The sequence below is a fragment of the Mya arenaria genome, chromosome 9, assembly GCF_026914265.1.
Source record: "Mya arenaria isolate MELC-2E11 chromosome 9, ASM2691426v1".
NCBI classification, from domain to species: domain Eukaryota; kingdom Metazoa; phylum Mollusca; class Bivalvia; order Myida; family Myidae; genus Mya; species Mya arenaria.
The window spans coordinates 38,524,254-38,535,473 of NC_069130.1; the positions used below are offsets into that span (position 1 = coordinate 38,524,254).

General features: G+C 37.7%; 1 protein-coding gene across 1 annotated transcript; it reads left to right on the plus strand.

The window, feature by feature from the left end:
* The first annotated feature begins 7,527 nt into the window (after positions 1-7,527).
* Positions 7,528-10,440, plus strand: LOC128246901 (D(2) dopamine receptor A-like). Its single transcript, XM_052965438.1, has 2 exons — positions 7,528-7,642; positions 8,627-10,440. Exon 2 carries the CDS (start codon positions 8,652-8,654, stop codon positions 10,125-10,127), a length of 1,476 nt encoding a protein of 491 aa, XP_052821398.1. The 5' UTR covers positions 7,528-7,642; positions 8,627-8,651; the 3' UTR covers positions 10,128-10,440.
* The last annotated feature ends 780 nt before the right edge of the window (positions 10,441-11,220 follow it).

The following is an 11,220-nucleotide window of genomic DNA, read 5'->3' on the forward strand; positions in this document are numbered from 1 at the left end:
TCAATGCCAAGTAAATAAAAGTCAATGCCAAGTAGATGCAAGTCAATGCCAAGCAAATACAAGTCAATGCCAAGTAGATGCAAGTCAATGCCAAGTAGATGCAAGTCAATGCCAAGTAAATTTAAGTCTATGCCAAGCCAATGCTAGGTTAAACCAAGTCAACACAAGTCAATAACAAATAGATACCAGTCAATGCAACGCAGATGCACGTCAATGTCAAGTAGAATTAAGTCAATGCCAAGTAGATGCAAGTCAATACCGAGTAGATGCAAGTCAAAACCAAGTAGATGCAAGTCAATGCCAAGTAGATGCCAGCCAATGCCAAGTAGATGCCAACCTTAGCCAAGTAGATGCTTTCAATACAAAGTTGATGCAAGTCAATGCAAAGTAGATGCTTGTCAATGCCAAGTAGCTGCAATTCAATGTCAAATATATGTAAGTCAATGCCAAGTATATGTAGGTCAATGTAAGTCAATGCAAAGTAGATGCTGGTCATAACAAATAGATGCAAGTCAATGCCAAGTAGATGTAAGTCATTGCCAAGTAGATGTAAGTCAATGTCAAGTAAATGCAAGTCAATGCCAAATAGATGCAAATCTATGCCAAGAAGTTGTAGTTCAATGCCAAGTAGATGCAAATCTATGACAAGTAGATGCTAGTCAATACCAAGTAGATGCAAGTCAATACCAAGTAGATACAAATAAAAGCCAAGTAGATGCAAATCAATGTCAAGTACATGTAAGTCAATGCCAAGTAGATGAAAGTCAATGCCCAGTAGATGAAAGTCAATGCCAAGAAGATGAAAATCAATGTCAAGTAGATGCAAGTCAATGCCAAATATAAGCGAGTCAATGCTACGTAGATGCAAGTCAAAGCCAAGTAGATGCAAGTCAATGTCAAGAAGATGCAAGTCATTGTCAAGTGGATGCAAGTCAATGCCAAGTACATGTAAGCCAATGCTAAGTACATGCAAGTTAATACCAAAACGATGCAAGTAAAAGAACAGCAGATGCAAGTCAAAGCCAAAAAGATGCAAATCGATGTCAAGTAGATGCAAGTCAATGCCAAGTAGATTTAAGCCAATGCCAAGTAGGTGCAAGTCAATGCCAAGTAGATGCAATTCAATGCAAAGTAGATGTTATTCAATGCCAAGTAGATGCTAGCCAATGCCAAGTAAATGCTTTTCAATGCCAAGTAAATGCTAGTCAATGCCAAGTAGATACAAGTCAATGCCAAGTAGATGCTAGTCAATGCTAAGTAGATACTAGTCAATGCTAAGTAGATACAAGGCAATGCCAAGAAAATGCAATTATAAGCCAAGAAGATGCTATTCAATGCCAAGTAAATGCTATTCAATGCCAAGAAGATGCTATTCAATGCCAAGTAGATGCTAGTCAATGCTAAGTAGATGGTTGTCAATTCCAAGAAGATGCCATTATATGCCAAGTAGATACAAGTCAATGCTAAGTAGATACAAGAAGATGCAATTATAAGCCATGAACATGCACGTCAATGCCAAGTAAATGCTATTCAATGTCAAGAAGATGCTATTCAATGCCAAGTAGATGCTAGTCAATGCTAAGTAGATGGTTGTCAATTCCAAGAAGATGCAATTATATGCCAAGTAGAAGCTAGTCAATGCCAAGTAGATACAAGTTGATGCTAAGTAGATACAAGTCAATGCCAAGTAGATGCTAGTCAATGCCAAGTAGATGGTTGTCAATGCCAAGAAGATGCAATTATATGCCAAGTAGAAGCTAGTCAATGCCAAGTAGATACAAGTCAATGCTAAGTAGATACAAGGCAATGCCAAGAAAATGCAATTAAAAGCCAAGAAGATGCAAGTCAATGCCAAGTAAATGCTATTCAATGCCAAGAAGATGCTAGTCAATGCTAAGTAGATGGTTGTCAATTCCAAGAAGATGCCATTATATGCCAAGTAGATACAAGTCAATGCTAAGTAGATACAAGTCAATGCTAAGTAGATACAAGGCAATGCCAAGAAAATGCAATTAAAAGCCAAGAAGATGCAAGTCAATGCCAAGTAAATGCTATTCAATGCCAAGAAGATGCTAGTCAATGCTAAGTAGATGGTTGTCAATTCCAAGAAGATGCCATTATATGCCAAGTAGATACAAGTCAATGCTAAGTAGATACAAGGCAATGCCAAGAAAATGCAATTATAAGCCAAGAAGATGCAAGTCAATGCCAAGTAGATACAAGGCAATGCCAAGAAAATGCAATTATAAGCCAAGAAGATGCAAGTCAATGCCAATTAAATGCTATTCAATGCCAACAAGATGCTAGTCAATGCTAAGTAGATGGTTGTCAATTCCAAGAAGATGCCATTATATGCCAAGTAGATACAAGTCAATGCTAAGTGGATACAAGGCAATGCCAAGAAGATGCAATTATAAGCCATGAAGATGCAAGTCAATGCCAAGTAAATGCTTTTCAATGCCAAGAAGATGCAATTATATGCCAAGAAGATGCAAGTCAATGCCAATGCAATTCTATGTTAAATAGATGCTAGTCAATACCAAGTAGATCCTAGTCAATGCAAAGTTGATGCTTGTCAATGGCAAGTAGATGGTTGTCAATGCCAAAGTGATGCAATTATATGCCAAGTAGATGCAAGTCAATGCCAAGTAAATGCAATTCTATGTCAAGGAGATGCTAATCAATGCCATGTAGATGCAATTCGATGCCAAGTAGATAATAGACAATGCCAAGTAGATGGTTGTCAATGTCAAATAGATGCAATTATATGCCAAGAAGATGCAAGCCAATTTCAAGTAGATGCAATTCTATTTCAAGTAGATGCTAGTCATTGCCAAGTAGATACTAGTTAATGCAAAGTAGATGCTAGACAATGCTAAGTAGATGCTTGTCAATGACAAGTAGCTAGAAATAAATGCAAAGTAGATTATAGTCGATGCCAAGTAGATGATTGTCAATGACAAGTAGCTAGAAATAAATGCAAAGTAGCTGATAGTCAATGCCAAGTAGTTGCTAGTCGATGACAAGTAGATTCTTATCAATGACAAGTAGCTAGAAATCAATGCAAAGTAGATGATAGTCAACGCCAAGTAGATGCGAGTCAATGCCAAGAAATTGCTAGTCAATGCCAAGAAAATGCAAGTCAATGCCAAGTAGATGCTAGTCAATGCCAAGTAGATACAAGTCAATGTCAAGTAGATGCTAGTCAATGCCAAGAAGATGCAATTATAAGCCAAAAAGATGCAATTCAATGCCAAGTAAATGCTATCCAATGCCAAGTAGATGCTAGTCAATGCCAAGTAGATGCTATTCAATGCCAAGTAGATGCTAGTCAATCCCAAGTAAATGCTATTCAATGCCAAGTATATGCTAGTCAATGCCAAGTAGATGCAAGTCAATGCCAAGTAGATGCTAGTCAATACCAAGTAGATGGTTGTCAATGCCAAGAAGATGCAATTATATGCCAAGTAGAAGCTAGTCAATGCCAAGTAGATACAAGTCAATTCTAAGCAGATACAAGTCAATGCCAAGAAGATGCAAGTCAATGCCAAGTAAATGCTATTCAATGCCAAGTAGATGCTAGTCAATGCCAAGTAGATGCTTTTCAATGCCAAATAGATGCTAGTTTATGCCAAGTAAATGCTATTCAATGCCAAGTAAATGCTAGTCAATGCCAAGAAGATGCTAGTCAATGCCAAGTAGATGATTATCAATGCCAAGAAGATGCAATTATATGCCAACAAGATGCAAGTCAATGCCAATGCAATTCTATATTAAATAGATGCTTGTCAATACCAAGTAGATCCTAGTCAATGCAAAGCTGATGCTTGTCAATGGCAAGTAGATGGATGTCAATGCCAAGTTAATGCAATTATATGCCTAGAAAACGCAAGTCAATTCCATGTAAATGCAATTCTATGTCAAGGAAATGCTAGTCAATACCAAGTATATCCTAGTCAATGCAAAGAAGATGCTAGTCAATGCCAAGTAGATACTAGTCAATGACAAGTAGCTAGAAATAAATGCAAAGTAGATGATAGTCAATGCCAAGTAGTTGCTAGTCAATGCCAAGTAGATGCTTGTCAATGGCAAGTAGCTAGAAATAAATGCAAAGTAGATCTTAGTCAATGCCAAGTAGTTGCTAGTCAATGCCATGTTGATGCAACTTAATGGCAAGGAGAGGCAAGTCAATGCCAGTAGATGCTACTCATGTAATTATAGACAAGTTTATGCCAAGTAGATTCAAGTTGAATGCAAGTAGATGGCAGACATTGATAAGTAGGTGATAGTCATTGTCGAATAGAAACAAGTCGATTCTTAGTAGGTGCTAGTAATTGTTGAGTGGATATTAGCCAATGCAAGTAGATGCTGGTCCTCTTCATGTAGAAGTCTGTATGTATGTTCTATAAGTACAATGTGTTATGATAATTATTTTCATTTTACACTAGTCTACGAATTACACTAAGTATTTTAGATCATAATTATAACGTTGTGTTTTATGAGTAAATGCTCTATATGAACTATTTGAGTACACGTAAAAAGTCCACTATTCTACCGCGGGACGACTGATCATACGGAACCAGATACAGTATGTGTAAACCACGTGATAATTGTGTCATAAATGCTTTGTCGGAAGGCAATATATACACTATGAAACTATTTTTGGTGCATTCGTCAGAATCGATCTACCTTAATTTAATGAACAGAACATTTGAAAGGTCCTCGATTGTCATTGCCCCGAAAGCGGCGTACCTAGCGTTACGCAAATACTCGAGCGCGTATTACTAAAAAAATAACTGAAAAAATAACAAAAGTTTTAATTGCGATTTTTATGTAAAATCCCACTCCTTACCCGGGTAAGGCATAATGATACTCATAATAGTAACATGTAAAGCAAATGTGACAGTTTAGTACAAGACGTTATGGTTGAAAAAAGGCCGGAATGTTTCATCTTTGATTGAATTTAACACGTGTTTTGTGTAAAACATTAGCGTTTTTAAAGCACAAAAAGCAATAAAATATACGCCTAATTGCACAGTCAAAAAAATGGGTGTGATGCCCCCGGACCCCCCTACAAACTGGTTGCGAGTACATGCTAGATATCTCTAGGTACGCCCCTGCCCGCACATAAATTCAAACATTGACTGATTTTATGTCATTAGGTTCGGCGGTTTTCAGGGCCCTGTTACGATAATCCGCCATTCGAAAACCACGGAAAAGTTTCGGAAACACTCAGTTTAGCTATTGTAATGTTTCTGGAATCATGAAGGCCATAGCCCGGAAAGTAAACATTTCTGGATAGTGCAGTTGGGCGTAGGTTTTTATGTTATACGTACAAAGTACATAGTATTGTCGTCTGAAAAGTAAGTTACGTCTTCATACTTAGTTTGAGATTCAAATAATAGGATAATCAATTAAACGTCTATTTTGCATATTTAAAGAATGAAACAAATCAACTTCTTCTGTATCAGCGTAAGTTATAAAGTATTTTACTATTTACGGGTTTCGTGTTATGCACCAGTCAATTGTAACCACGGCCCCCCAGGTCCGGGGAATAGCGAGGACTTTGACTTTTGGTCCAGCCAACCCGGCTTAAATCCCCGCCGTGCGGGGACGAACAGATGGTAAAATGCCCCCGCCATCCCAGGGACCAGGCTAGGTAAGGCCACATTCACCGCTATATTTAAAGTGAAGACAAAACCACCGCATTCACCCGACACTGTGGGGCCACCTGAAAGGTAAAAACACGGCTCATTTCCCTGGCTATCCCCGGTGTACCCCCGGACCTGGGGGGGGGGGCGTGGTTACAATTGACTGGTGGATTATCGCTATTACTTCTTTAGGCATTCAGAACTCCTCGGCCATTTTTTTCAAAAACAACCTTGGATGTATGCCGGTACATCAGTTGAAGTAGATTAAATCGTTAATTAAAATTAGTGTTTTAGAGTTGTATTTATTGATATAAGTTTAAATTGATTACCAGTGGAGTGTATTATTGCAAACATAATAAAGATTCCCAAGAGTTAAGACATAAAGTTTAACTGCTAAATTAAATTACTACACGATCTACTTGCAGCGGACTTAAACGTAACTCTTTTTAAGTATGTAAACCGTCCAAATACATCCAAGGTTGTTTTTGAAAAAAATGGCCGAGGAGTTCTGAATGCCTAAAGAAGTAATAGCGATAATGCACCAGTTAAAGAACCAGGGTAGCTCTAACCAGGGTTACACCCTGTCTGTGCACTATGCTCCAACAACCTAAAATAACTAACAATCTTAACGGAGCACTCGCCGAACGTTGCGTTACAGCTTCTAGTTTTCAGGTTCGGACAACCGTTGGGTTTCTTTTTGGCCTCTTTTGGCGTTTTGTATGCTGGTCCTGTAAGATAAAGCATATGTGTTGTAGTGTTTCTGGTTTTACGTTCTTAGTTTTTAGAATAATTAAACATTGAACCATAATACTAATTTCTAATCATTTGATTTTGTAAGCAATCATTGTTAATCGCGTGTATGTATTACTGAGTTCATATTTAATTTTTGGGACAATGCAGTCCGAGAATAGGTTTGTAGTATAATTTAAGGTAGCGTGGTCGAGCTAGCTGGGGAAGAAACGTTACACTATCTCCTCGCCGTTTGCTTAATTTCCCATCACTTCTACTAGTTTCTAATTTGACACTTTTCTATCATTTGACACTTTTCTATCATTTGACACTTTTCTAGCTCCCTTTTCTTATCTAACTGTGTCTTCTTCATTTCTGGAGACTGCCGCTAAAAAGCTTTGGTAGTCAAGTATATTAATGTTTTATAGCAAACGCTATCTTATGCAAAAACAATATGAACCTGTACGTACATGTCAAACATAGGAGGAGGAACATTATACGAAAGGGTCACATCCCATCCAATCCTAACCACCAGACCCTGGATACGGCTTAATTTTGAACGGAATCAGGAATAACATTCAGTATAATATTGCTTATTTAAAGCTGCACTCTCACAGATTGAACGTTTTGACAACTTTTTTTATTTTTTTGTGTTGGAACGAGCCAATTTTTGCGAAAATGCATGGAAACCAGTTTTATAAGACTGCTGACAAAAGTATTTAAGTTCAAAAATTGATGTTTTATACATTTTTCTTAAACCGTTAGTAACGGTTTAAGCCATAAAACATTAATTTTCTAACGGAAAATGAAAATCTGCGATCTGATCTTTTGTCAACAATCTTTTATCATTGGTTTTCAGATATTTACGCAAACATTTGCTCTTTCCAAGACAAAAAATAAAAAAAGTTGTAAAAACGGTATATCTGTGAAAGTGCAGCTTACATCCCAAATATTGCTTGATTATCAAATATCATCGGTTCCATATTCAAATTTGTAGTTGAAATAAATAAAGATACATTTCAAAATGTCTGTATAACAACATAATCAGCATAATGGATTTTTGGTTGTATTTATCAATGAAATAGCCTACATATAAGTTAGTAAAGTTGCGAATCTGCTATTTAATTGCGGGACGACTCGTAGGTGGAAATTATTTACGCAAAAACACAATTAAAAATATGACCGTCAAGGAAGATTTTGACGACAATACCATCAATCAGTTAAACCGTTTCTTAAAGTTTAAACTGGATGACACAATAGAGGTAAGCCTGCTTTTCTACCTTTTTCATTTGATTTTAGCACTTTTTTACGTGACCTGCATAGTTTGAAATAAAGAGATTGGTAAAATATCATTACAATATTTTTGCATCTGCATTTTATATGCCTAACTTGGGCATGTCAAAATTGCACCGTCCGTACGTTCATGCGCATTAACATTTATGGTTGATGGGGTTTACTGACAATAGGCTTAGGGGGATTTTTGTATAAACGCTCTTATAAGCTATTTTTCCAGTCTGTAACACACGGTGCGATTTTTGTACAAAAAGGTACATATATAAAGCAACCACGTCTTACCCCGAAGGTTACGGTCAAACTAAGAAGGTAATTATTATGGAATGCTGCATATATGCATATATAGAGAATAGACGATTGTGTTCGGGTTGTAATTTGTCATGCACATGCGAATTTTTAAATGACCTGGAACATATATTTGGCGTATAAAGAAAGTGTCGCGTGCAGTAATCAAATCTCTACCTCGAAGGTCAAGGTCACACTTAGATTTTCAAGTAGCGTGCCACATCTGTTCGGCCCAAAAAGTCGATGTTCCGCACTAAGAGGTTAAACTATAATGGAATGCTGCATACGTGTTTATGCACGCACAGAATTAGTGGCCGTGGCCTGGCTCTAATCTTGTCGTGCATTGGGGATATTGGAAATAGCATATCGCAAATCTGAGGTACAAACAGACGACAAATTATGTGGAAGACGCGGGTTATTCCCTCTGGTTGTGTCGCATGTCCATGGGTACCTACCTCTTACTCTTCGGTCACGCTCCCACATACATACTTAAGGTCCAGCATAAAAAATATATATACGCTTGTACTAGTAGTTTATGTTAGTTCAGCCTGAATGTAGACGTATTAGTAATTGTATGATTGTTAATTGTCCTCTCCATTTCGCTTCAAATACCACTTCGATGACATTTGTCATTTAAAGTGAAAGGTTCTTGATTTGTAACATTGCAGTTCTGCTAATGGTTGGGGATATAAAATGGAGAGCAATGCCACTATGCGTTTGGAGGTTAGCAGACAGGAAATCATGAGCCATTTGCTACCGGTAACCATCCTGATGGCTATTCTCGGAATTGTTGGGTTGCTAGGCAACATGGTTGCTGTGGCGTTCTACAGAAGCAGAAGCAATAGATCTTCGACTGTTCTGTTAATCATGTATTTGGCCTGTTTTGACATAACTGTGTGCATAATGATTATTCCAAACATCTTAGAAATGGTTTACAACGTGATGCATACGCAGAGCTTTTTATGCAAGCTCACACATTTTCTCGGACTATCAACTGTCGGCTCTTCTTGTTTCACACTGATGTTGATAGCCATAGATCGCCATCAGAAAATCTGCAAACCTTTCAAACGTATGCTAAATCAGAAAAATGCCAAATTCGCAACGATTGGATTCATAGTGTTTTCAGTTCTTGTTTCCATTCGGAACTTTTTCATCTTCGACACAATTGAAGTGCACCTAACGGCTGACGGTGGTACTAATGACACGATAAACGGTCACTATTGTACTTCAGATGATGATCCAAAATACAGCGTTGTTGTAACAGTGTTTAACGCCATTGATTTCCTCCTGCTGATGTCAATATGGATCACGATTTTGTACTGTTACTCACATGTGGTTTACAGAGTGGTGAAGCTTCGAAAGAAACGCGAAAGAATGAAACGGAGTCCAACACACGGCGGCGTTGAACCAACTCACGTTGATAAACCAACAAACGTCGATAATAACTCTGAGGAAATCGGTGTGAAACATGTTTCCATCATAGATACGTCTAATGTTGACAATCAATGTCATACAAACGTGATTGTTTTAGAACAAATAAATGACGAATCCTATGAAAGCAAGACAGATACGATCACTAACGAACCGTTTAAAAGTTCTAGTGAAGTTGGAAAGATGGCAAGGACAATTTTGAGAGATAAAATAACATCTGACGAAAATGTTCGCAGAAGTCTCCACGTACATTTTGAATCCTCAATCAGCGAATTAAACGATACATCTAGCGGAACTCACGACGACCTCGGTGAACATTCAGAAGTTGAAAGCGATGATACTTCTGGACAAAGCGATTTCTCCGAAACGTCGATAACTCAAACGTTCCCAAGTCGTAAACGTGTACGTCGAAATAAGCACCATATAAGCGGGAGGGAGCGTCGTTTGACGTATATGATGTTGGCGGTTTCTGCAGTTTTTATTGTGTGCTTTCTACCATTCTTTGCAGTGAGAATTGTAGCACGTATCGTATTGGAAACGGGTGAAGAATACGAGTTAGGCTTGATGAAGCAGATAGCTCTGCGCCTTCCATATCTGAATAGCGTTTTCAATCCGATTGTTTACTGTGTGTTTAATCAGGAGTTTCGCGAGTACGTATGGTCTTTGTTCCGCAGGATTGCCGACTTCATAATTATGTTCAAAAGAAAGATGTTTTCACGGAAAAACACTTGTTTTTAAAACTGCTTTAACGTGAAATCTACTTTTATATGGCCGTGCACTATTTCGCTCTAGTTAACACTTTTTCTTCCGTGAACAGTATGGTCTGTTTATAGAAGATCGCAGCTAAGTTTACCAATCAAGCTTAGAGCTTCCTGGCTTTGGGTTAAGACGCAATGACCTACTTTGATGAACATGTACAGACCATTTGAATGTTAAATATGTCAGTTACCGGTTCTTGTGTATTTGCTCGATGTACAGTTAAATATGGTATTGATGTAAAATGTAAATACGGTTTTCTGTGTCGGTTCGTTTTTTCCCATGGTCATATTGAATTAGGGGTCGTATTGGGGGGGGGGGGCATCCTTCACCGTTGTGCTAATAAGCCCTATTGTAAATTATGGACCGTGTTGGTATGTTTAATGTTTATTTAAAGATTGATGTATTATGTGAATGTGATAGCATGTATCGGTTGCGTTCGTTTTTCTCCCTGGTCATATTATGGCAATAAATCTTTTCACCGAACTCATCTTACGTACGACTTGAATTGTTTCTTTTTGGTCGTATTTATATTTTTTTAATGATGATTTCCGGAATATATCACACAAGTGTTTGGTAGGAGGCTCCTCATAAAGATGGCTAATCAAACCTGAAGTGTACCCTTAAAGGGACACTATGTAGGTTGATGTAATACGTGTAGTGTGTCTTTGTGTTTTTTTGTACATATATAGTCGAACCCCGTTGGCTCGAACTCGCTTGGCTCGAAATCCTCGTTGGCTCGAACTGTATGTAAAGGACCGATTTCTTTATGCTGAATGTAAGCATTCCCGCTTGGCTCGAATTTTCCGAGGCTCGAGGTATTTTCGCCGTTCCCTTAGAGTTCTTTGAGCCAACCGGGTTCGACTTAATATATGTATATTGTAATTATATAAGAGAAGTTATATTTGTTGTAAGTTTTTGGAAACAGCATAATACGTAATTCCATTATAAATGGGACACGATAAAGGTTAATAAAAAATAGAATGTTTTATTAAGTTTAACTCATTTGACTGTAATAATCAAAACAAAAGGGTATTATTTGTGTACAGATTTAAAAAATAATGCGCTTTATTAA

Excerpts from the sequence above, each read along its gene's own strand:
- LOC128246901 (XM_052965438.1), top strand. The coding sequence starts at position 8,652 with ATGGAGAGCAATGCCACTATGCGTTTGGAGGTTAGCAGACAGGAAATC.